General features: G+C 36.5%; 1 protein-coding gene across 2 annotated transcripts in view; it reads left to right on the forward strand.

Moving 5' to 3' along the window:
- NEBL (nebulette) overlaps window positions 1-27,512 on the forward strand; it is a 379,950-nt gene that overhangs the window by 249,862 nt on the left and 102,576 nt on the right. Inside the window, exons 1-4 of one of the 2 annotated variants that reach the window (XM_027559998.1) lie at window positions 10,592-10,787; window positions 10,877-10,948; window positions 19,309-19,413; window positions 21,616-21,726. The exons of the other annotated variant lie outside the window; for it this stretch is intronic. Of the exons in view, the coding sequence (XP_027415799.1) occupies window positions 10,707-10,787; window positions 10,877-10,948; window positions 19,309-19,413; window positions 21,616-21,726 (369 nt within the window). The 5' untranslated portion in view covers window positions 10,592-10,706. Of the gene's footprint in view, window positions 1-10,591; window positions 10,788-10,876; window positions 10,949-19,308; window positions 19,414-21,615; window positions 21,727-27,512 lie in introns of those variants that run through there. 2 annotated transcript variants of the gene reach the window in all.

Genomic DNA, 27,512 nt, shown 5'->3' on the forward strand with positions numbered 1-27,512 from the left:
TTATTTTCCATTCTGCTTCCTTCATTTTGTGTTGCTATACTTTATATGCATCTGAATCATCATTAAGAAGAGGACCACAAACACAAACTTTATGATCTCAGTATATGATGATCAGAAGAGAAAAAGCAAGGCTCAAATAAATTTGAAATCTTATTGTTTAGAATGATTTTGACATGCAGGTAAGGAACAGAATTGGAGAAGGCAATGGCAACCCACTCCAGTGTTCTTGCCTGGAGAATCCCAGGGACGGCGGAGCCTGGTGGGCTGCCGCCTATGGGGTCGCACAGAGTCGGACACGACTGAAGTGACTTAGCAGCAGCAGCAAGGAACAGAATAGCACTAGGGCATAATGGCTTATCTTGGAATGACTGTTTTGAAATTTGGAAGGTTAGTCTCAGGTTGCCTGGCCACCCGTGGTCCATTTACTCTAGGCTTTTGTTGTGGTTGCTCATGGTGCTTCATGTGTGGTGCTCATAACAGCTCATCCCATTCAGCTGTGCTCCACCCTCCCTCCTTCCCACACTTCCTTCTTTCCTTCCATTCTTTCCCTGGGAGAGATGGTTGTTAAATATTTACTGGATCACTATTGCTTATAAGTGTACCATTAATGAAAAGTAGGAAAGCTTCTCAAATTAGGTTCCTGTCAAGTCAAGGATGCTCATCATGCTTTCACTGTGACCTGCTTCTACTTTTCCTTCTAACTCAATTGTCTCCAAACCACAAGTACTCTTCTTTTCAAGAACCATCGGTAATGACCATCCCTCTGAAGATGGAAATTGAAAAAGGAAATAGAAAATAATATTGCCAAAAGAAATCAGTAAGTGCTCTCTCATTGCTCTATGTTCTAATAGGTTTTATATTGTCTGAGTAATAATGCAGACATAGGTTTGAATCTCTTACTGTGAGAACTGAAGTGGGTTCATTCTTCATCTCAATGTCTCATCTGTGAAATGGACGTTGGGAGGATTAAGTAGGATTCTATATGTAACGCAGTGCTTTGCTTATGGCTATTACTCTTTCATGTCCTATCAGAGATCCTGGTAGGAACCAGCAGAGGGGGCTTCTAAGAGTTCTTGACTACCCCCCTCCATTTTTATATGAAGTTCATTTTTCTCCAAAATTTTCAGCAGTTTATATGAGGGGTAACGCAAATGAAATTTTAGGCTTTGGATAGCATTTTATGTAGCAGCATTTTTGATTCAAAGTGCTTCATGGCATTTGGATATTATTAAAGACTCAACAGTTAAAAAATATCCATTTCGCTGGCTCCATTAAGGAGAGAAGCTGGGTCCTCTGTGGAACAGAAATAAGAGATGTTGTGTTTCCCCTCATTGCTCCAGATCTTTTTTGTTGAGTATTTGAGAAATTCATGTTTTTAATATAAAGTCTAACTTCAGTAAAATACTTAGGTTGTTTAAGTGATCTATCAGCTTCTTTATTAAAATCTCATACTTCACTATGACACTGCTTTACAACATGGTTTAAAAAGAACTTACCTGGCCAAATTGATGAGCGAATTGGTGGCCTGAATTGCATGATGTGAGTTAAAAATTTGAGTTTAAAAAAAAATGAGAGTATTGATGGAGATATTTCCCCATTTGGGCTTTTGTTATTTAGATAGAGAAGGAGAGAGTGAATATCTATTATTCATTCACATAATTATCTATTTATTAAATATTAAGGAGTGAATATTTATCCCCCAAACTGCTGGAACTTTGAAGTGTGTCATTCTCATTAATGAAACAAGATAGCATTTTGAAAATACACCTTTGGTGAAGTTAATTAAAACATAATTTAAAGAGTTAATTCTTTATTTATAATGACAATTTAAACTTCTAATAAAATACATTCCCATGTAAAGAACTCTGATTTGGATAGTTCTGGAAACTAAAATATATTGCAGTTTTTATTGCTTGCTTATGAGGATTCTGAAATTCTCATCTTAAGAAGTTTAATTTTAAATGTACTTTTTTTCACATCTAAGGTATAGATGTGGAGAAGGAAATGGAAACCCACTCCAGTATTGTTGCCTGGAGAATCCCATGGATAGAGGAGCCCGGTGGGCTACAGTCCATTGGGTCACAAAGAGCCAGACACGACTGAGTGACTAAATGGCAAGGTATAGATGATCAAAACTGAAAAAAAGATAGCTAGTGATTTCCAGTCTTATAGCATCATGGCACAGCTCTGGTGTCCACTTTGGAGCCACTGTCCGGTAGGGCTGTCAGAAGTGAGGTGTGCTGAATTGAAACACACTGAATTTCAGAATATAAATAGGGTAAAATATCACAGTACTTTTTATACTGATTATATGTTCAAAGATAAAATTCTGGGTACATTGAGTTATAGAAAAGATATCATTTGTCAATTTAATCTGTTTCTTTTGTGGCAACTAAAATACTTAAAATTACATATGTGGCTCACATTGCAATTCTGGACAGAGATACTCCAGAGAATGATTTTGGAAAGAGTTAAAACAACATAAATAGACTTTGCCTGGGAAAAGTCACTTTATGAGCAAATCAAAAGTAGGCCAAGCATACTGGGGTTATGAAGAAAAATCTTGCATACACAATTTAAGGAAAAAAAGGTATATGGAGAAAACCACTTGTAGATATAACTAGTGTACAAAATGATAAAAAATTGTTAGCTACAAAATTATTTGAACATTGATAAAAAGCTTTTAAAAGCATGCTGCATTTTAAAAGTTTTATTGTTTAAAATTTTAAGTATAGTTGATTTACAATATTATTAGAAAATGAAGCTTTTTTTTTCTAATTTTATTTTATTTTTAAACTTTACATAATTGTATTAGTTTTGCCAAATATCGAAAATGAAGCTTTTTAAAATCCAACACATTTATCATAGTATTAAAAAGGTGTATTTTAAATTGAATATACTAATGAATATTGATTTTCACATGTATATTCAGTATCTGAAATATACTGGAGATATATACAAAAGCTAGTACAGTGTATTACAAAGTATTTAGATGCTCATTACATACATGTTGAGCAAATATGTAATTGAAATAGGAAGTGGTAGAGATTTTTGTTGATGTTATTCACCAACATTATCTGAGAACGTTAAAATCGTGCCAGACCCATAGAATGCACACAAGAAATATTTGTGAAATGAATGAAGTTGAACACACACACACACACACGCACACACTAAATCATAGAGAATATAAAGTCCTCAGAGAGAAATTAACACCAATATATGTTAAACTAGTTCTCACTAAAAAGTACCAATTGTTTTAAACATCACTAACTTTATAGCTGTCTTAATGATACATTTACTTTAATTATGGTCTTATTTTGACAGTGTCTTATATTTTGAGTTACACATGAAGAAAACTCCATGAAAACAGTTGGAACAAAACTCAGGAGTTAGTGCTTCAAAAGTTACAAACTTGTAAGGGTCAGTTGTGGTGTTTTCCTGGTCTTAACCAATAATGAAATCATGACTTCAGGATAGAAATACTTAGCCAGATTAGGTACAGTAATTGGATGCTTAAGGTTCAAGTAGAAGTATCAATAACGCTTGTATAGTAAAAAGTAGAAAAAAAAAGTGCATTTTAATGATAAAATTGTAATTATAGCAATGTAGAAGTGTGAAACTTATAAACAACATTTAACATGATTTCCATTTAATTGTGGGGGATATATAATACAAATGTATTTCCCTTGCATATTTTTCTTCATACAATTGGGGATAATTTTTTCAGTATGAGTCTTCATAAAGTCCAGGTAAGAGGAATATTTCAGTTGGCCAGTGATAAAATGAAGGGGTAAAAATTAAATTCAAGGCACATGAAGGTGTAAAGTAGGTGTAAAGATGTTTCTGCGATTAGTTGACCAGGAAATGTGTTATTTTAAGTTTGTGACTCAGACCTACTTAGGATCACTGTGTTAGGTAAGTGATTCCCACACACATACTACATGGAGTTCTCCCTGCTGCCCTCATCTCTCCCCATTTTATGCTCCAGTGACATTGAAATCTTGGTTCCTCCAACTTTATCTCTGGGTCTCTGCAAATGTTCTTTGGATGTCTTCCATATACCCCATTTCTTTGCCTAATTCTGGCTTAAGTATTCTCTCTAGGGGGAGATCTGCCCATTACTTGGTTTCTGCTAGATCTTCTTGCTCTGAGCTCATGTAACTCCCTACTTGTATTTTAGAGGCATTGTTATACTTTCTCCAAAAAGGGCTGAATTGTTTCACATGTGTTTATACAAGTGATTGTTCCAATGACTGTTTTCAATATGGCTTCAACTCCAAAGCCTTTCCCTTTTTCCTTGACTATAAAGACTTCCTCATTATTTCCACGTTTTAATGTATGATTCTTCCTGTCTGGAAACATGACAGAAACAGCTTTTCTCCATAAATGACTAGGAAATTATTTACTGTGTTTTCATAAAATCCATAAATCATGTAAGCAGGACATGCTATGAATTAATTGGGAGGACATCTACCTCTGAAGGGTTAAAGAATTGCCAACACTGATCAAGCCCACACTCTGGCTCTTGATATGGTGTTGACAGCCAAGCAAAGAGCTTCTTCAATAAATCCACTCTCATATTCAAGTTTTTCCAGATGTGAGAAGTAATTAAGTCTTTGCATTTATTGAAGCCTTGTATGCGTTTCAAGAGGAAACTGGCAGCTGTGATGAATTAACTCTGCTTGAGTGCATGTGTGTGTTATGTGTGTGTGTGTTGCGTGTGAATGTACATATATACAAGCACACATGTGGCATTTGCCAATAGTCAAATGAGATCAGACCTTTTTAAAAAAGCAAAACAAAACAAAAAGCTGATTTTCATACACACCAAAAAATTTTACAGCTATAGCTCACAATTTAGAGAATATGGCTTTATCTAAAATGACTTTCTTAATTTTTACTTTTACTGTATGTCAAAGGGAAGAAATGAAATTATTTGCATCTGTTAAAGGGTTTTCTTAAGGAAAGGTGAAACCATGATTCTCATAAAACATAAAATGAACACATTTCAAAGATTTTAACTCATTAATTGAGGACACCAGAAAGATATTGCAATAGGTTAAAGGGTGAATTTGAAGAACCAAACATAAATGAGCAATGGGGAATGATGAATTGAGTGTACAGATAGCTATAAAAGGATCTATCAAGAAGCCAATAATCAATTACTCTTCCCCAGGACACAATTAATTTGCATTTGTATGGCTAAAACATCATTACCATTGTTATCAGTTTTCAATAATTTATGGTGTGGGTAAGTAGTTTAAAAATAGTGAAAGGCCAGATTAACCAGAAGGTAATGCTAGATAAGAAAAGATGTAATTTTGTTTTTTTCCGCCAGTTTCAAAGTCTTTCACATTTTTCCCTGACACCTCTCACACAAAACTCTAGGAAAGGCATACTTTTTCAGATTACTCAAGCTGTTTTTTTCCTGCTTGACACTTTGGTTCTGATCACGAGCTGCACAGAAACCATTCAAACCTTGGGCTTCTCTTGGTGGGAAGGGTTTCAGAAGTGCTTATGGTTTTGGCTTTGTTGTTACTAAATTGGAACAAATAACTCAAGTAAGTAGCAAATTGAACCGAAGTCTTCTTTCGGTTCACTGGGTACTTATGTTAATGCAGACTCTGAATATGAGGACTCTTTTTTCCCCCTCTTGTCAATATACTTAGAAGAATAGATATTTAAAATTTTGGCATCCCAACCATCCCCAACCTGCAAATTGTTGTACCAAAGATTATTTGTGGTTTCTTGTTCTTCTCTTCCTCCAACACAAGTGTAGATGTGTGGCTTTCGTTTGTGAGTAAGATCTATATTTGTAAAAATAGGAAGTTCAATACAGAAAAACACTATTAAATTTTACTTTAGCAGAGTTCCCTGTGCTATCCAGTAGGTCCTTGTTGGTTATCTATTTTAAACATAGAAGTGTGTACATGTCGATCTCAGTTATGTGGCAGCATGGATAGGACGTGTCCGAGTCGCTCTGCTGTGCCCCTGAAACCATCACAATGTTGTTTATCGGCTATGTTACTGTTGTAGCTATTTAGTTGCTAAGTCATGTCCGACTCTTTGTGACCCCATGGACTGTGGCCCACCAGGCTCCTCTGTCCATGGATTTTCCAGGCAAGAATACTCGAGTGGATTGTCATTTCCTTCTCTAAGGCATCTTCCCAACTCAGGGATTGAACATGCATGGGCAGAAGCATTCTTTACCACTGAGCCACCAGAGAAGCCTCATTAATCAGTTATACTCCTATATAAAATAAAGTTTTTAAAAAAATCTTATTTTAATGGCAAAATTGGTAATGGTGACAATTATTCAGTTGCTTTGCATCCTTTAGATTTCTAATTAACAAACAGTAATGAGATAGCCATTAAAAAGGAGAGGATAGACTTAATGAGTGTTAACTGTAAAAATAGATTGGGCTAATAATAAGCAGGACTCTTCTCTTATATAAAGAAGACAAATTGCCCTAGAGAGCTTACATTTCTTGTTTTAAGAAACGATTTCTCCCCCTCATCTATTAGTAAAGTTCTCTTTTAGATAGATGCCAAACGGTGAAGAAACACATAAGGCAAAAGTAAAATAATCAGGGATTCAACTGAGAAGCAAGAACCTTCTGGGGATAGTCATTTAAAAAAAAGAAGGCAAAATGAGTACTTGAAAAGACTGCCAAGGCAGGCAAGCTTCTCTCTCATTTACCATGTAGGGGGAATATGTTATAATAAGATATGTTGAATTAATTTTTAAACTGGAAATATTCAGTTTATCTCTGAATATCCCTCAACACAGAGCTGAATCTCAATCTATTTCAGTTGTTTATTATGGAATTTCATTTGCAAGTCACTCATCACCATGTTAGGGAAGAACCACATGTTCCATCACTGCAGAGAACAGAAAGGAGAAAAAAAGTGAAATAAATATGAAACGCTTCTCAAAATAAGAGATTGAATAAGAGATTCTTATTGTATGTGACCTTAAGAACAAGAAGACCGTCAGACACTGCATGACTCATGATGATGGTGTAGACTTGCTTCCTTGGCCAGGGTCTGTGTCTCCAGAGACCTGAATTACCCCTGGGACCTGTCAGTTGTTATAGAAACAGATTTACTTAAACATAAACATCAAACTATAAAAATATGGAAGACTTCTGTACTACAAATACATAAATTAGCTCTTGTCTTTGGGTTGTTATGCTGCATGAAGACTTCCTGGCCTTTAAAAACATATTGAAGGTTTAGAATTTACTCTTTCAAATGAGACGATCTTTCGATATCAAGTTCTTTCCCTGGAACTGTGTACCTTTATTCGATAGTTGAAAACTCTTGTGTTTGTAAGGGGCTTCCCTATTTTTAGGTGCTTTCCATTTATTAACTTTGGGCAATTCAGTTTTTCTGCTTAATAATGGAGACTTTGAGCCAGAGCGGGATTAAATAGTTTTCCTTAGAGGATGTGGGAGAGCCGGACCTGGACCTCAGGGGGTGTTTGGCAGTAGATAATGTGATCCCATCCTTGGTCTCATCCTCAATCAGGGCATGGGGAGAGTAGGAAAGTAAAAGGTAGATGACAGAAATGAAATGCTTGGAAAGTAAAAGGGCTTAACAGCTATACAGATATTCCCTTTTGGCTCAGCCTAAGGTGAAAATATGTATTAAAATACAGCATTTAACATGATTTTAAAAAAAAGAAAGAAAATTGGGGAATTTTGAAACATGATAGCTATCTATGAAGAACACTTCCTTTATATCCCCAAAGTCCCATTTTGGAGCTATTAAGAGACCTTTACTGTGATGAAATTCAGGGCTTAAAATGTTTAACAGAAAATTTTACATGAATTTTATATTATACCTACAGGTAAAAAGGAAAAAAATGCATTCAATCAAAAGTAGTAATGTATCTAGCTTGCCAAACATTCCATTAAGGAGTTCCTACAGCAAGTCTTAAATGATTAAAAAAATTTTTTTTCCTACCTCATTTTAGCACAAATTAAATTTTACTCACCATTACATATCTAACATCAAATTCAGTGCCTGGAATAACCACATTTCTTTGAATGAATAAACGTAGGGCTCTAGTTAGATTTTGGTCCTAATGCTTCACTAGGTAACCTTGTGAATAAGACAAATAATTAATTTCTGTTGACATCAATTTTGTTCTGTATGAAAGAAAGGGCTTTAGCAGGATAGACTTCTTAAGAACTCTTATAGTTTTAAAATTCTGATTTTAAAACCTTACGTGGAAAATTTGTGTTCACATTGTATATGGCATTTGTTTTTGATTTCCAAACTTTTGTGCATAATCTCAACAGATTATTTTCTTCCAGCACAGTGGAGGATTTGTTGTATGATGGAAAATGAGAAAAGAGCGGCCACTGAAGTCTGACCAAGGTAACTCACCATAGAGAGGAGACGTCACCGTGAGCTTTGCGAGTACTGTCACCTCAAACACTAGCCAGGCAATGCCTCTTAGGCAGCTTTGGCAAGATTTTCTTCCTATGCTTCTAGAAGTTTGCAAGAAAAGCTTATGAAAAATATGCTTTTCCTATTTCCAAATAAAGATAATGTAATATAGTTTCTATGGAATACTATGATAGTCTTTTGGCAGAGGCTTGAGGGAAACAAGTAGAGTCCACACATTCTTCTCTTTTATGGAACAAATATAACATATGGAGAATTTCCTCATAGAATTCTCTACACTGGCCTGACATGACTATGATTTTATTTTTATTTTTTTATATTTTCTTGACCACGCCATACAACATTTGGGGTCTTAGTTCCCTAACCAGGGATTGAACCTTCAACCCTTACATTGGAGCATGGAGTCTTAACCACTGGACCACCAGGGAAGTCCCCATTACTGATTTTAAAGTTGAAGTTTCCAGTTTCAGAACCCTTGGGGCATGTCTTCTTGTCATTTTGCTGGTATGTAGGTTATATAATGCCACTAAGTTTGCATTAAAAGTCATTTCATAAAACAATCAACTCTTAATAGAACACAACCATTTTTTTCAGAATACAACAGTGTTTTCCTAAGTAATATTTCACAGAAGAATGTTAGTTTTCTGCAGTATCAAATGTCAATAAAAGAACAGAAAGGTAGGTAGGTATGTAAGCAGGTAGTAGATAGATTAGATTAGATGAATAGGCTTTCGTTTTGGGGAATTGCTGGGTTAAGCAAACTTAAATAGTTTTCTTGGTTGTGGGTCTTCTAAGGTGTGGTGTGGGAGCTTCTAATGTGTCGTTATGCCTTGTGGATCTCTAAGTGGCAGGGGTATAGATTAGTATACAGGTTTCCCCAGACATGTTTGTTTAAGAAACCCCCTTTTCCCCTTCAGAGTATTCTGCAGAATTTTAGCCTCATACAGCACAATTTGAGACATCTATACATGATGATTGTATAGAATTTTTTTCTTTTCAGAATTTTTAGGCAAGACCAAGGCAATTTAAAAAATTTAAAACTAAATATGATACTAACACAACATTGTAAAGCAATTATACTCCAAAAATGAAAAAAACAAACAAACAACTGGATATGCTATTAAGAGAAAACATTATCATACTTTTTTGCTTGGAATGTATTTTTTGATTAAAGTTATGTTTTATATCATTTGTTTCATTATTCACCACAAGGTACTTTTTATTATGTCCCACATGGATATGCTATGGCTTTATAAATATTAATTTATCCTAGGATTTAAAAAACAAATCGATAAATTGAACTGTATAGTCTTAGAACTACCTCGTTGACATTAAAGGGTTTGTTTTGAGAAATACATTTTAAATTATATAACTGGTGATACATACTGCATTGTAAATATTGTTATAGTTTATCCTTCTAAACCTTTCCAAGCATGTATTACGCATTGAGAAATATACAGATATCTAGTGAAATGTGTAAAAATTGACCCTATGGGCAGAATTGAAAGAGGGTACTTATTATTTTTTGAAATAATGATGTTTCTAGAATTCTTAAATAATATATCAGCCTATGTTAACTATAGCTTCTCATGTTTAATGATGTTTACAATTAAAATAATACAATAGCAATGTATGATTAACAACCATAATTAACTCAGAATAGATTCTTCGAAGTGGTTCAAAGGGCTTTCCATGATAAATTACTAGCCTTTAATCAGCCAATATCAAGTATTTTTTTAGACTGAAAAAGTATATATATGTCTCATAAAAATTTTAATTTAACTTAATGAAATGAGTTTAACGATCCAGATTCACCATACCAACTCTGGGGTATGTCTGACATTCCAGTGAAAGCTTTATTTAGATGGAGTTGAGGAATCTTTGAGATAGTAGGCTTTCCACTGTGTTATCTTGAGTGTTATAGCTGAGTGGTTTTCCCAGAATCTCTAAATATTGTTCAAACTATTTTATGAATGAATTGAATTCATGAAATGTTAATAAACTTGTCTCAGTTTAAAGAATGTTGACTTGAAAAGTTCACTTGAATTTTGCCTATTAAAATATTCTTTCCTCTTATGTGGCTAGTCCTTGCCAACCTCAGTGATCCGGTTCTATCCACTCACAGGCAGCTGTGATAAGGAGGGTGAAGAGTGAGCTAAATAGGGAGGAGGCCTGGGCAAGGTCATTTCTGCCAGAACACAGAGATGCCAAGATCTCAAGGGTGCTGCAGTATATAAAAAGGTGCTGCACTTGTGAATTTTATATATATATATATATTAAGAGTAAAAATGAGGGTTCCTGTATTTGAGGATGTGAAAGATGAAACTGAAGAAGAAAAAACAGGGGAAGAAGAAAATGAAGAAGACAAGGTGGGTGAGAAGGCGCCTGCTGAGGTGTGGTGTTCATTCCTTAAAGTTGATGATGAGAAAAATGTTTCCTTTCCTTTTTCCCTGGACAGGTATTCTTTAAGCCTGTTATTGAAGACCTGAGTATGGAGTTGGCCAGAAGGTGCACTGAACTCATTAGTGATGTAAGTGGCTTAAAAATTTTTATCTGTTTTGCCTTGCCTATGTGGCATGATTATATCATAGAATCAGAGAGCTGAGGAGAAAACCCTGAACTCATTTATTTAAAACCCAGTGATTTTCCAAATCATGGAACTAAGTCCAGAAATGTTAGATGGTTTTCCCAAGGTCACCTAGACAGAGAATTTCTGTGGGGACATGTCTCCATGTTCTTAAGCCAGAATCTTGTCCCTTCTTCAACTTCACTGTCACTCTGGCATGAAATCATAAAGCATCAAATTTCTGAACATATTCCATTGAGAATACAAAGCCTTTTACAATTTGTGTAATGATGTAATTTGTTTTGAGAGGATCTCTATCTAAATGAATGGTTTTTAGCATTTTGAGTAGCTTTTATGGAATCTGATGAATCCAGTAGTTTTCCAGACCAGAAACATGAATGTTTCTACGTGCGTGTGATATTTATTAGCAATTTAGGATTCACAGTTTACTGAACTGCATGTTGAGAACTCTGAACTGGATGTGGATGATGCTATTAGTGAAAGGAGCATTGTTGCTGTGACTTTTTTTGTTAACTGGGATCAGTTTATGTTGTGTATTGAGGGAATCCTGGGTTTACAGAATTAAGTAATATGGGTCAACTCTGGGAGATAGTGGAGGACAGAGGAGCCTGGTGTGCTGCAGTCTTTTGGGTCACAAAAAGTCAGACACAATTTAGCGACTAAACAACAAGCGTATATTTCTGTCCACTATTTATCTATAGTAAATACGCAAACTAGGATGGTAGAAGCAAGGGAAATAAATGTGTTCTTCTCTTGGGATGAGAATTTAGATGATCCTCACTAGAACAGTTATCAGAGAATTGCTGTACACAGGGAAGATGGCTCATGAGGCATGAGCAGGTGCCTGTCTTATCTAGAAAGGGGAGCAGAGAACTGGTTGTTTCTATTGTTGTTCTTAAGCAAGATGATCAGAATAGTTTACAGACTTTTATTTGCAGAGGAAATCAATCCTGGGCCATATAGTCAGTGTTCTCTGAAATCAGCCTGCCTGAATAGTTTAACAGTAACCCTGAACAGGCTGGCAGGACAAAGTTCCTCAAGGGAAGCATGTAGAATACTAAGATTAAGAAATAATAACACATTTGAAGTGTTTAGTAAATTGTCTGGAACACTGTGAGTAACAAGATGCTAGCTGTTATTAACGATTGTCTCTATAAATTAATTTTGTATCCATCCGATCACATTTTATATGTAATTCTGTGCTCCCTTCTGGTTTGTTAGAAGAGCCGGGATGGTGGAAATCAGACTCCTTCCTGTATACTTGACATGTAATGTAATTAAATTTTATTTATTTATTTATTTTTTTGGAGGATAGTAGGTTTTAATCCAAATATATCAATAAGCACATTATCACATTAAATGTAATCAAAATAAATAATCCAAAAGTGAAAATACATCAAGCTGGGTATTCAACTATAGGCTATTTATAAAAGATACATCTTAAATATAAGAACTTGGAAAATCTTGAGTGAAAAGTATGGAAGACAATGTGTTTCTTTGTGCCATTTCTTAATATTCGTCACAAGCTACTATATGTAAAAGTTCTTTGTAAGCTATAATAATAATGAAATGATAACGGCAGCAACGGTGATAGTAAAAGCAGCAACAGCTAAGATTTATTGAGGACTAAGTGCCAGCTAATGCAGCTTGTGAGGTAGGCTCTCTTGTGTTCCCATTTTAGAGATGAAGGACAAGAAGGCTCCGTCCGAGAGGTTAAGTAATTTGCCCGGATCACACAGTGAAGTAGTGGGGATCAGGACTTGAACATGAAGCCCTGTCTCTTAGCCAGTCTGCCATGTTATCTGTCCTGTAGCTTTCATGCAAAGTGTACCTTAGCTTTATTATTATGTATTACACAAATATTAGTGATGTGACTGTGTAAAACTTCAAGTTCCGAGCTCTGGAGATAGTACCTCTTCCAGTGTTGTTTTATTTGAGGTGTATTTGTGGCTGAGTCAAGTTATATAAACTATTAAAGTGACAACTTTAGTTAGTAGGTGATAAGAACATTTCTCAGTGACTTCAAAACCAATCTTGTAGTGAGGGGCGATGGCCTTTACTGTTTTGACAAAGCAAAAGCCATGTAATTTTCCTCTCATGTAGGTGAAGTCAAATACATGAGAGTAATTTCTGTTTATTATAGGTTTATATTGCATAGCCCATTCTACTTAAATATTTAGATCATATTACTGTGGCCTAGTTTATATATGTGTACATGTTTACATTTTATTTCCAAAGAGAATTCCATACTTATTAAAATACTGGTTCAATTTTTGAAATTTTTATATTTACCAACCAACAGTCTGAACAATTACTTTCTTTGTTTCTTAAAAAAAAAAGAATCAAGAGTTTGTACAATCATTTTAAAATCAGATTTTAATTTACCCTTTCTGGAAGAGTTTCAGGGATTGAACTGAATCAAATTTCTATTGTTTTTAGAAATGTAATTAAATAGTATTATTAAGTAATAACTTGTTCATTCACACTTGGTGTCATCAGTGTTTTATATGGAGCAGATTAACTTAAATTTGAAATTCTTTTCTTTGTTGTGTTGTCGGCATGACTAGATAGTGGTCTAAAATGTATATTTGAAATTGCATCAATACGGAGCTAAAAGCAAATATAGAAAGGATGAATTGAGTTAGATTGGAGTTCCAGTCAAGTCTTTATTATGTCTCTGATAGTGTCCATCTGTTCGTGCTCACATTTAATTTAGTCCACCCGTCTTTGCCCCAGTCTCAATCTTAAAGACAAACCTTCAAGGACTTTAGTCTTGTTTTATAATCCTTTATATCCCAAGGGGGAAATCCATGTGTTTACCTGAGCCTTTTTGTTTGTTTGAAGGCAATCTGTTTGCAGCTTGTCACCATGTGAATTTGGTTTTCTGTTTGCCAGCTTTGTAGAGTCCTACATCTTGAAGCTTTAAGAAGCTGGCTCACATTTCCTTATTTATATTTGTTTAGCTGCATCGTGTCTTTGTTGCAGCATGCGGTATTTTTCATTGCAGCATATGGACTCTCTGGTTGCAGCCTGCAGTCTTAGCTTCTCCATAGCAGGTGGGGTCTTAGTTCCCTGTCCAGGGATTGAACCTGTGTCCCTTGCATTGCAAGGCTGATTCTTAACCACTGGACCACGAGGGAAGTCCCAGGCTCACATTTTCTTGATCAAATCACACAGCTAGTGAGACACTGACCTGGGATTTGGAACAAGGTCTATCTGACTCCCAAACCATGGCCACCACGATGTCCTTTCTCTGCTGTTGTGTGCCAGGCACTCCACATGCAATACTGTATGTCATGCCACAGTGAGCTGGTGCTGTGGGCCCCGTGAGCCTTAGTTCAGACGTGGTGAAAGCTGGCATTGAGTAGCTTGTCCTTGGCCACCGACTGGTCAGGGATGGGGACAAGAATCAGGTTTAGATCTGGCCAAGTCCAAAGCCTGGCTGGTAGCCCCTCACGACTCTGCTCCATTTTCCAGATGAGAAGGTTGGTTTCATGGATTTCTCTTCATGGCACAGTCTCTCTGCATCCCCTTCATTATCATTCTGATCATTCCTCTCCAGACCTCTTTGAGGTTTCATGTGTCTTTATCAGGATGTAATAACGAGAACTGTGCACAGAGGTCCAGATGTGGATGGCTGTGATTATGAGTAGGGAAGCATGCTGTTTCCTGCCTGTTTTATGATGATATTTACAGTTTCTTGGACTAAGGGGGCCTGCAGAAAGCCGTTAGATCAGCCTCAGTAAGGACAGCATCCTCAGCCATTTCCAGTCCTAATTTCTGACTTGTAGCCGATCATGTAGGGCCCATCCTCCTTTAATAGTCCGAGTGATTTTCCCTTGCTAGGGATGATCTAATCTGTAGTGGCCCACCCTCTCGCACAGCCCTTTGAGAGCTTCTGCAGTTCGTCTCTTTCAGTTTACCATCTCCCTCTCCAAAAGAGCGCAAGGTCATCAGCAGACCTGCAGACTTCGCTGTATCATGCCCTTGCCAGATAATTCATTAAAATGTTAAGTAAGAATGGCCTAGTGATAAGTCCTGGAAGGCTTGCACTGTTTAGAATTCTCCATAGAAAGAAATGTCTGTTTTTCAGATCAGATGGCTTCATTTTGGGGATCAGGATGAGGCATTAAAAAAAAATTTTTTTTTAATTTTTTTTTTTTTTTTTGCCTTGCCTAATTTCTGCTTTGCATATGCTCTGCCCATACTGTGGGGCTTCCCTCTGCATAGCTCACTTCCCAATCTTGAGAGACACCTGGTTCTCTGAGGCAGCCTTTTTTATTTTTCTCTTAGCCATGTAATGCTTTTTATTTCCCCAGATATCCTCTGTTTGGTATTTTGTCCTGTTACTCAGCTATCTAATCAATTCCTTGAATAAATCAAACCTACTGACTACACTGAGCAGTCAGCATCATGGATCTGGGAGCCTTTTGTAGGGTGGTCATAAAAAATAGTAGGTTAAAAGGGACCCTTTGTATGTTTCTTGTAAATTAGGATAAAGAGTCTCTGCAGAGCAAGTGAGCCTGCATCTGCCAGAAGCCTCTGACTCAGTGTTTTGATTCAAACCTTTTTAGGGTGTTCATTTGTGTGGCAGCAGGAAGAACATTTTCCAGGCAAGTGAACATTGTTTATTGTGGGTAACCCTTCCCGATGCTGAAAACATGGGATTCCATGGTTACCCCTCCAGAGAAAGCTCCAATGGTGTTCAGAAACCTGGGAGAGCAGCCTTGGCTCTGGGCCCCTCAGTTAACACACAGTGCTGGAGCCGCAGCTCTGTCTTCCAGGGTTCATTGCATTTAGCCAATGTGGTTCTATTTGTGAAAAGACTTCCTAGCTCCTTCTGGTTAAGAATGCTTGTAAAAGGAAATACCCTCTAACATTTCTACATCTGTCTTCCGCTTTCGGCCATTAGCTGGTCTCATACTAAAGTGAAAGAAACTAGGCTAGAAAGAGGAAGCACACTCAACTAATTTAAGTCGAACTGTAGTTGAGACATGGTGGGATTAATGGGTGAGGTCAGCAGAAAATAAATTATTTAGGGCATCTGATTGACATTAAGTCATCAACTTTGGATTGTGTGTTGGTTGTGAGTGCAGATGGCTGCACAGAACACGGAAATCCTAGCACAGGGGCTTAACAGATAGATGACTATTTTTTTGAGATGAATCCTGGATGGAGGGGCTGCAGCCTTGATGTTATCAGTCTCTCAGGCTCCTTTCCTTCTGCTCTGCCATCATTGGTATGGTGGTTTCTTGTCTTGTGATGGCCTGGTTCCTGCTGTTTTCCTGTGGTTGGGGAAGACAGAAGGTGGACGTGTCAATGGGCTGTGTCAGCAAGTCTTTCCCCTTGTACGAGCTTTACCAGTAATAATGCTGGGGAGACTTCCAAGAATATCTCATGGCCAGAGCTGGGCACCTGTCTTCCCCAACCGATCGCTGGCCAAAGGGAATGAGAAAGCCATGCCTGTCTCAGAGCAATTTGTCCTTTGCGGCTGTGGTAGGGGCGTATCTTCTCCCGTAAATACATTTGAGTGCTATTGTTAGGAAAGAAAGGGTTTGGAGAGGCAATCTATCCAATAGATGGGGCCATCTGTTAGATTTGGAATTGACTGTCTACTCAGTGATTTTTATTTTACCTAAGATTTAGTATTAATCATCGACGTAGTTCCCTTTCATCTTTTTTTCCCAATTCTCCTAGTATACGAAAGCTACTAATTCGTGGTATTCTTTATATAAAAATATAAGATCATATGCTTACTGTCTCTCATATTGTAAAATTCATTAGAAATACAATGTGAGTGACAATAAGCATATAGTAGATGTATGTGTGTGTGTTTATCTTTTAAATAAAGACCAGAGAAAGGAATGGAGAGCACACTTAAAACTGAACTATTTGCCTGCAGAGCAGAGGAAATAAACACTTCGCCTTTATCCCTAGCTCCTGTCCTGAACATTCTGCTCAAATCAGAGCTTATCAGAGGCTGTAGCCACAGCACATACCACTGCTGTGAAGAATGTGAATGGGAGAGGGAAGAGATGGTGGCGAAAGGTAAAAATAATGAGCCAAACTTAAGCCTAATGATAGCTTATTTTCTCTCACGCTTAATTATATAACGGAGATACTTTTTTTCTCCTTATGATCAAAATAGCCTACTATTTATTATAGTGCCATTAACAGTTTAATTACTAGTGACTGAGGACGGTGATTTGCAGAGACCTAAAATTATGGCTAATCTTTGAGAAGAAAAAAAAAAAAGCAATTTAGTGCTCAGATAAGATAAATATGTTCTAATGTTGATTTCATGAATAAAGCAAATGTTTAATGTGGTCAGCATCTAATATCTGAGTCATCACTGTGAAATACGGCATTTAAAATAACGTTACTCAATATGTTTGTGGCTGGTTACACCTCAGGTCAAATAATGCCCCTTAGGTCTGTTCAAATATGGTAAAATCTCTATGTCATGTTAAAGTGTAACATCAACATTAGTCATGTTCTTTAAGGACCAGGTAGTGTATACCGTTAAACTTCACTTTTAGGCTCTAATTAGGGAGGCCATGTAATTTAATCATCTGAACTATGACATTTTTTTCAGTCTAAGTATTTACAGTCTTGGGTAGATAAACATGACTTTATTACAGGGTGATACAACTTTCAGCAAATTACCTTCATCCTCTCAAACAGTCATAGGTTTTGCCTGCCCAGTTTTCAGACTGGATGGCAATTAGTGTGGCAGTGGGATTACATTTCAGATCCCTCTCTATAGTTCCTGACTTCTTTTTGACTTATCTGCCCATGCGGGATCTTCTCGCAGAGTAATCCTGGCCTCTCCTGAGGGGAGAGAGAGTGATTCCTCTCACTAGTGAAATGGAAAGAGAAAATGAGGATTGCTCAGCTAAGCCTTTCTGGACTCTGTCCCATTTGCCTGCCTGCCACCACAAGGGGGCATTCTGCAGTGATCTCCACAGGTGACAGGCTTTCTCGGTGGGTTCTATGCTTGGGGGAGCGGAGGAGGTTGGGGAGGCCTATGGGTTCTCATAAATTGGATAGTCAGCCTTTGATTTGAGCGTAATTAATTAGTGACCAGAATCCCACTGTGGCCACAATTTATGCCCCCTCCTCTAATCCAGCATGTCTAGGTAATGATGCTAACAGTAATCTCCATTTGTTTAATTTCGTCCTCTTCTTAATTGGTCACATCTGTCCTGATGACTCCTAACTTTAAACCCAGAGATAGGCAACTGTGTTTCTGCTTGACCATAGGCTTACCTGTTAGGGTCTGTGGCTTAAAGTAACAATAAATTAGGACAATTGTATGAGTGAAATGGAGAATTTTTTTTAAGATGTGAGTTAAAGTTTGTTTGTGTGGTATGACATAGCTACACAGAAAATGTGTAAATTGGAAATACCTATTTTATATACATCTGCTGTACGTATTCCCTCAAACTTGTATATTAGTTCTCAGTATTCAAGTTATCTTGAGAAAGGCCATGCTTAGCACAGAACCAGATTTATTTATTGAGAAATCTTAGCATGGTTTGAAGAAATCAAGTGATAAAGGAGTGTGCTGAGTATGCATGCAATACTTCGTTGTTGTTTAGTTGCTAAGTTGTGTCCAACTCTTTACAACTCTGTGGACCGTAGCCCACCAGGCTCCTTTGTCCATGGGATTTCCCATGGATTGGAAAAATCTGGAGAAGGAAGTGGCTACCCACTCCAATATTCTTACCTTACCAGTGAGCCACCTGGGAAGCCTATGCAATGCTTCTTTTTAAAATAAAGAAAAAAATTATTTTTAATTAATTTTTGTTGATGTATAATTGCTTTACAATATTGTGTTAGTCTCTACTGTACAGCAAAATGAATCAGCTGTATGTATACATATATCCCCTCTTTTTTGGATTTCCTTCCCATTTAGGCCACCACAGAGCACTGAGCAGAGTTCCCTGTGTTATACAATAGGTTCTTATGAGTTAGCTATTTTATACGTGGTACCGATGTTTCTTAATTATGCTGAAGAAGCTGGACAAATAGGACCCACAGTCAGTGTGGGTCCAACACGCAAGATCCTTGACGGTAACTGTACTGTTGCTTATGTAAAGAGCAGCCTTTTTCTTACCCTGCCTCATCCCCTTTGTTGTTCTGGGCTGGATATCGGTTTATTTGATTTGGCTTGTTTTGAGCATCATTCCACATTGGAGTATTTATTTCAGAAAACAGACTTGTGCAGGTTAATTCTTCTGTTTAAAAAGGGAGCATTAGAGTTGTTTTCTTTCTCTTATGTAAAATGTTCTCTCTTTCAGATCCATTATAAAGAAGAGTATAAAAAGTGTAAAGGAAAGTGTACGTTTGTGACTGACACGCCTATGCTAAACCATGTAAAACACATTGGTGCTTTTATTTCTGAGGTAAGGTATCAAAACTTTTTAAATGGCTTGTATTATTTTCTATTTATGTAGAAAAGTTTTTGTATTAAAATTAGAGAATAATGTTTCCGGTAATACCACTGAATGTTGATATTAATAATATCTGTATATATAATTCTATGCATTATGTCAACTAACTTATGTAAACTGGTAGCTTACTATCTATTGTTGATATGTTTTATTATAGATATCTATGTTGACTCTAACCTTTTTTTATTTACATCAAATTAAAAGGAGATATTTTTATTCAATAGAAAGTACTGGCAAAATAGTCTCAGAAGTTCCATTATTTTATTTCTTAACAGACTTATTAGATATAAATGATCCAATCTCATTTTGAAAATAAGTCAAACTGATCAGCAGATTCCATAAAATGTGGTATCTTTGGTAAGTAACTTCAGATCAATTTGAACTATTTTTGGTTAGGATCAGCTCAACAGAGATACCTGCTATGAAATCATAGAGTAAGAAATGTGCTACGTTCATTTTCCAGCTGAAAAATCATATTATCTTTTTCTGAGCGCATGTAGAACTGCAGCTTATGTTGTGTTATAAAGCACAGTGTTAACAGTGATTTCTGTGATGAGGCAATGCCAGTGTCTGCGAATAGATCATTTTGAAGAGATAAACTCGAAAAGAAGATGATTAGCTAGTGTTGTAGATGACTGACCTCTAGTGTTTCCTAAGTTATTGGAAAAAGAACAACGTGATATTCTTGGGACTATTTCTGCCAACATGAAAGCATTTTGAAGAAAACTGGTAAATTTTAAGTATGAAAATCTGAAGAGTTATGGGAACACAAGGCTTACACAAGCTATATGCTCAATGAATCAACACTCAAATCTGGCTCCAAGTAGGAGTAACATCAGGGACTTGTGGATAGAGTGGGGAAAGCCACAGTTTTGTTTACTTGTGTAAGCTATTAAATATTATTTCTCCTTCACAGAGAAATGCTTGGTGTTCTTAATTATTAATTGAGGCTTTTTCCTGAAGGAGTTAACTACAGAGGAAAAAAAAAAGGAAGAGGGCAATCTGTTACATTCCTTTGAACCTAATCTTCCCAAGAGGAAATAGTGAATGAGTGTCTCTCTTTATGAGTAATGACTGAGATCATTTAGAGGCAGTGCAGATTGTATGTGGGAAAGTGCAAAAACAGCTAAAAAGCTCCCCAACCTCAGCGCCCCGCCGTTGTGGTGGGAGAAGTTAAGAAGACTTGAATAAAGGAAGGCTGTCCTTTGTGTTCAGGTTCTAGACAAATTCTAATGACTTGTGTTTTCTGGAACAGCTCAAGTGTCTCATTCTCACATATTTTTTGACAATATGAGACAACAATTTCAAATATATGAAATTGTTGGTACACAATAGAATTACTTTTAGAAATGTGCATGAGTTTAAGTAGAAAAATAGCCATTATTTAATTAAATTGATTTAATTAAAATTTTCATTTGAGGTATAATTGACGTGGAGTATTATATTAGTTTCAGGACTCCACATTTGTACGCACTGTGAAAGGACCACCACAAGAAGTCTGTTATCATGTGGAGTCACACATCTTATTTCTTTTTTTTCCCTTATGATGATTACTTTTTAAGATTTACTCTCTTGGTGACTTTCAAATATGTCATACAGTTTTATTAACTGTAGCCACCATGCTAGAGTTTATGTCCCCAGGTATTGATTTTATGACTGGAAGCTTGTACCTGTTGACCGCTTTGCACCCATTTCTCCCATCCTTCAACTCCCCGCTTCCAGTTGTTATTTTCTTGCATGTTTGATTTAAAGGTTTTACCATGATAAATTGGATTTATTTCTTCAAATATGACCGTCGGGTTCGGTATCTGAGATTAAAGTTGACTTTACGTATTTAAAAATATTTTATTGGAGGATAGTTGCTTTACAATGTGTTATTTTCTGCCGTACAACAAAATGAATCAGCTATTCATGTACATATATCCCCTCTTTTTTGGATTTCCTTCCCATTTAGGTCACCACAGAGCCTGGAGTAGAGTTCCTGAGCTATACAGTGGGTTCTCAGTAGTTACCTAGTTTATACATAGCAGTGTATATGTGTCAATCCCAACTAATTTGTGTCCTAAGAAAGTACTTGTCTTCATTCTCTTTCAATATTCGCAGTAAAAGAAAAACTGAGACATATTTATTTTTCTTTTCTTTCTTCCCCCCTAGGCAAAATACAAAGGCACCATTAAGGCGGACCTTTCCAATTCTCTTTATAAGCAGATGCCAGCCACAATTGACAGTGTCTTTGCCAGAGAAGTCACACAACTACAGAGTGAGGTATGGTTCTCCTAGATTATTATATGATTATGTAAATCAAATATATACCTAATACACATTGTTTAGCATTTTATAAAGAGTTGTTTCTCTTAGATAAACAACATCGGAAGCAACTGATTCATGTTCTGTCAGCAGTCACTGATAGTGACGGTCGCTGATGGTCACAGATAGAGACAAGGACCTGCCAGTGTGTTAGTCACATGATACTGTCTTTCCTAGTCCCATTCTCCACTACTAACAGAGCAAATATGAATCTTATCTAGACAGTTTACTTAGATTACAATCTTATAGCAAATATTAAACTAGTCTTTGATTTAACTTGTGAGAGAACATACCCATAGCTTATTAAAAGTCACATGAAGAATTAATGGTTAAAGTCAGGATCCACAGATTTGTGCTCCCTCAATTAGACAAGCGGTTCCTGAATTTTTTTTTTTTTTCTCCTGGATGGTGTTTTCACTTAGACTATATCAGGCTCCAAAAAAAGCCTCGACCAGGTGGAAATGGCTATTTTAATGATTGCAAGTTGCAGACAGACTTAAGAACTATCATTATGTAAACTCATTTTGAATCCATGAGAGTTTAGGAGTAATTTTCCTTTTAGAGTACATTAACACAGAAGGAATCCTTAATGCATTTAATCTATTGTGTTCCTTAAAACAGAATTTCAAAATAGAATATTTCTCCTCTTTCTCACTCATATCATTGCTATGTTTTCTTCATAGTACACTGTGATTTTTCTTTTTTTTTTTTGGTTACTTTATTCATCCATAAGAGAGCAGGAACCTCATCTGTCTTGTTCCCTGCTCCATCTCTGTGCTTAGGAGTCTACGGACTCCTAGAACACAAGGGGTGTTCAATAAGTACTTGTAAAATGCATTTTTGTTCAGTTGATTGATTTTTTTTTAAGGAAATGTTTCCTTTTACATAGTTTATATTTTTCATGCTACATTTTTGGTTAATAATAATAAATGCGTAAAAATGCTCACTATGTGTCAGGTACTGTTCTATTCATTTCACATGTATTTATATCACTTGATGCTCACAACTCCATGAGATAGCCTCATTTTGGAGATGTGGAAACTGAAGCACAGAGAGGTTAGGTGACTTGACCAAGGTCATACAACTGACAAACAGCAGAGCCAGCATATGAACATGGGTGAATTCGCTCAAGTCTTGGTTCTAAGCTATATCCATTACCACCTCTTTCTTACTATTTCTACCCCTCTTTTTTAAAATTATTAAACAAGTTCACTTCTTTCTCCAGAATCCTTTTATTTTTAAGTAGAGGATACGTAGATAACTTTAAAATAGTCTGAAAATAGGTTACTCTTGAACAACACCAAGTATGGTTATTCTTTGCAGAATATCTTTAAGTACTTCATTATCACAGACTTAAATGTCCACTGTGTACCCAGCTTGGCAGTAAGCTAATCTCAGCTGTGCAACATGAGGCTAAAAATATATGTCAGGGCTCTGCATGGCTGACCAGGACTAATATGCCCGCCCTTTCTTTCCCACCCAGCATCTGGTGACCCAGCCACTTGCTAATCATACAGAGTTCTTTATAAAGCAAATAATTATAACATTTGATATTTGACAAGATTTTTGTGATAATAATAAGCAACAGTTATATAATAAAGAAAAGAAAAATCTTTTCTTAGTTTTATACTTACTTGGGAAGGTAACATTTTCAGATATTTACATTGTTAATTGCTTTGGAAGTGCACAACTTTTCTCAAATTTTTATGGCATAAGCATGTCTATAGTATACAACTATGTGTACATAGAACTTAACATAAAAAGTAATCCACATTGGACATTTTGGAATCTGTTCCTATTTTTCTCCAGAATAGATTGTGGCTTAATTGGTAACAGGTATTATTCCAGAGGAGAATATGCACCCTGAGAAAGAAATATATGTGCTCTCAAGAAGCATCACTGCCCAGGGTCATAATTAGTCTTTGAACTTGTTAGAAAGGAAATACCTGGATTCTGAAGAAGGTGTCTATTTCAAAGATTTATGTAATTGTAATAACATTTCTTTAGATACACATAAATCTATTTTATTATTGTTAAAATTGGAATTCTCAGAGCTTACCTGATAATGACAGGCAAGAAAGTAGAACAATTTAATAGTATTTGTGATAATTAAAGAACTAACCTTTTACTGTGTCCAAATAGTATCAGATTTGTGGCAACCTGAATTAGAATATGTGTCCAAATACTATCAGATTTGTGGCAACCTGAATTAGAATATGAGGCATATTCTAAAATGTAAGCATGTTCCAGTTTCTAGTGAAAACTATCCTAAACTTTTGATATTGGGACAAATTATTATCTTCAAATCAATCTGCAAACGCTTATATTGAGATTGAAGTGACAAGGTTAATGCTCCTTATAGAAAATGACTGATACATAGAAATCCCTTTAAAAAAAGAGAGACAGATGTGGAGATTTTAGGAGGACATATTGTTAGATAACTCTCACTAAAAATTTTACAAAGATCACAAATAAAAGTTCTGGAAATGGATGGACTGTGCCACTAAGTGGTGAGACCCTTCTCACAGGGGCTGTCTCACGCTGAGGCTAAATAATCCCTTATCATAGAAGTGATACAGGCTGCTCAGGCATCTGAATGGCGAAGATATATGAGAGCTTATGTTTATATCTACAGTGGCCACACGGTCCTGTTTCCGGAGCTTCAGGGTTGCCTGTGCTACGGGATTGGCTTCCCTGATAGCTCAGTTGGAAAAGAATCTGCCTGCAATGCAGGAGACCCTGGTTCGATTCCTGGGTCAGGAAGATCCTCTGGAGAAGGGATAGGCTACCCACTCCAGTATTCTTGGGCTTCCCTTGTGGCTCAGCTGGTAAGAATCCGCCTGCAATGGGGGAGACCTGGGTTCGATCCCTGGGTTGGGAGGATCCCCTGGAGAAGGGAAAGGTGACCTACTCCAGTATTCTGGCCTGGAGAATTCCATGGACTATATAGTCCATGGGGTCGCAAAAAACTGTACATGACTGAGCCACTTTCACTTCAGTACCTGTATAGTAGTTATGAAATATACTGCAAATCAGAAATATAATACATCTTTTATATGTAGAGATGAGATATAAACATATAAGATGAAATATATAAGATAAATGTATATATTCCTTGTGTAAACATATTTACATATAGTTTACATAAGACTACTGCAAGTATCTTCCCCTAGTTAGGTGTCTAGGGCCATAGCAACCTTAACTCACGAGGTATGAAGAACACAGTGTTAACCTGGGGAAATGCTACACAATAATGACACATCCTACGAAATCAAATTTATTAGAAAATTGATTAGCTCAACATACGTTTCCATTAGCTATTTTAAGGCTGAAAATTAATATGATAAATTAAAGTTCAGCTGCTTCCAATTTGATGTAATCTTAATTCTAAAGTGGTGCTTAGTAGCAGCTATAAATGAAATGACTATTTTAATGCAGTGAGTAGAAAATTACATAGCCTTTTTAAGAAAGAGTGCTCTTTAAAATTGTGCTTGATGACTCACTACTTCTATGATAACCCACAAAATGATCAGCTGCATTGGTTATGTTTATAATGTCACAAGTACCACAGTTAAAAACACAGAATCAACCCGGCATCCAGCAGAAAGGAGATAGGCATATGCTAGTTCTTTTTACTTAGAGCAGATCTCATAAAAGTTGTTCCTTGGCTTAAGAGACTTGGCCACCCATTAAACTCCTCCCGCCACCAAGTTGTAGAATGTAATGGAACTGGGATGATGCACTTTCTCAGCCTGAATGGAGGTTCTTAATGGGTTTCTGTTTAACATAATTAATTGGTGAAAATTTTAAAGATATGTTCATCAAAATTAGATTTCCCGATGGATTAAATCAGTGAACAGATTCTAGCAAGATGAATTATCCCTGGAATAACATGTGGTGCTATATGGGAGGTTTAATAATCATATGTAGGAACAGAGCTAAGCAGGAGTGAACAAGACTTAGGGGCATTCAATGACAGAAATCTCAACATAGTAATCAAAAGGAAATTGGCATGATCTATGGATGTATTAACAGCATATAGCACATTAGAGATGATAACCTAGAGTAAATTGAAGAATTCTAATTAGGACCAGTCAGGCCATATCTGGTATATGTTGGACACCTTACCAAAGAGGTGGAACAGTTGGAATTTGTACTTTTGAGAGTGTGTAGAGTATATAGCGGAGAAGGCAATGGCACCCCACTCCAGTACTCTTGCCTGGAAAATCCCATGGACGGAGGAGGCTGGTAGGCTGCAGTCTATGGGGTTGCTAAAAGTCGGACACGACTGAGCAACTTCACTTTCACTTTTTGCTTTCATGCATTGGAGAAGGCAATGGCGACCCACTCTAGTCTTCTTGCCTGGAGAATCCCAGGGACGGGGGAGCCTGGTGGGCTGCCGTCTATGGGGTCGCACAGAGTCGGACGTGACTGAAGCGACTTAGCAGCAGCAGCAGCAGCAGCAGCAGCAGAGTATACAGGGGTTTAGTGCCTAAATCTGCACAGATAGTCTGGGAGTGGAAATCCCTGAGAGCTGGGTTCCCACATTTACAGTTCTGTCCTGTGAGCTAGAATCCTCCTGTATGGCCAAACAGTTGCATTGCTGGGGAGATAGATTTGAGTTTCATTAAAGGACGAACTTTGTGTTAGAACCTTCAAAATTTAGAAACTGTGATGCCTGGGTTGAGTTCTCTTTCACTGGAAGTTAAAAAAAAAAAAAAAAACCTGGGTGGGGAAGTCAGAAAAGAGATTTGAACTTGGACAGTTGTACTGAGCACTAACCACACACATTTTGCACCAAGTAATTCCAATTCCATTTAACATCTTATCATTAAACTTTTAACATATATTTTAATTTAAAAGTAATTCATTAATTTATTCTTGTTTTATTCTCATTCCTTTATTCACTTATTTATTAATTTATTCACTCACTGAGCCAATGTTTATTGCAGTTTATGTCAAGCACTATTCTGGGTTATAAGGATTTAGTGAATTAGTTGCATTCTAGTAAGAGAAGACAGAAAATAAGTAATTTTATAAAAATGAAAGCTTGTAATTTAAACTTATGAAGGAAATAAACAGGATAATATAGGAATAGACTACCTGGAAGGGGATAATTTGCTTTCTTAGAGATCTTCAATTTTTAACTCTGTTTTTGAGTTTGGTTATTTCTACTTCTGACTATTCTCATGTCTTCTCTCCAAACAGGTGTGGGGCAGATTTAATGTGGTAGTGATGGGTGGCATTGCAAAGGTGCTTATTTCTCTAACAGAGGACAAGGCTTGACATATATGAGACTTGCATTATATTTTCTCCCAAAGGTTAGGGCTTTTAATAAGGTTTATTTAATATTATAGTTGTGCCTCCATAAAATTAAAACAGTCAATTAAAAAATGAACAATTCACTTTTAAATATCCAAGTGTTTCCCCAGTTTTGTTATTTACTTTCCCAGGATTTAAACCTTGAACATATATTACCCTAAAACTTCTTGGTTGTAGAAAGATTTCCCAAAACTGTAGATGAGATTTAAGCTAGAGGAATACAAGTAGGGATTTTAGCATGTGGACAAAAACTTTTGAAATAAGTTACTCAGAGTTGGAATTAGTCTAAACAGAAGCACAAAGATTAAAGTATTGTGTATATTATTTCGTTATAAAGGCTTAGGCAAATTTGACCAAATACTACGTAAAATCCTAGCAAAATACTGAAATTTAACGGGTAAGAAATTTCATACACCTCCAAA

The sequence above is a fragment of the Bos indicus x Bos taurus genome, chromosome 13 (genome assembly GCF_003369695.1).
Source record: "Bos indicus x Bos taurus breed Angus x Brahman F1 hybrid chromosome 13, Bos_hybrid_MaternalHap_v2.0, whole genome shotgun sequence".
NCBI classification, from domain to species: Eukaryota; Metazoa; Chordata; class Mammalia; order Artiodactyla; family Bovidae; genus Bos; species Bos indicus x Bos taurus.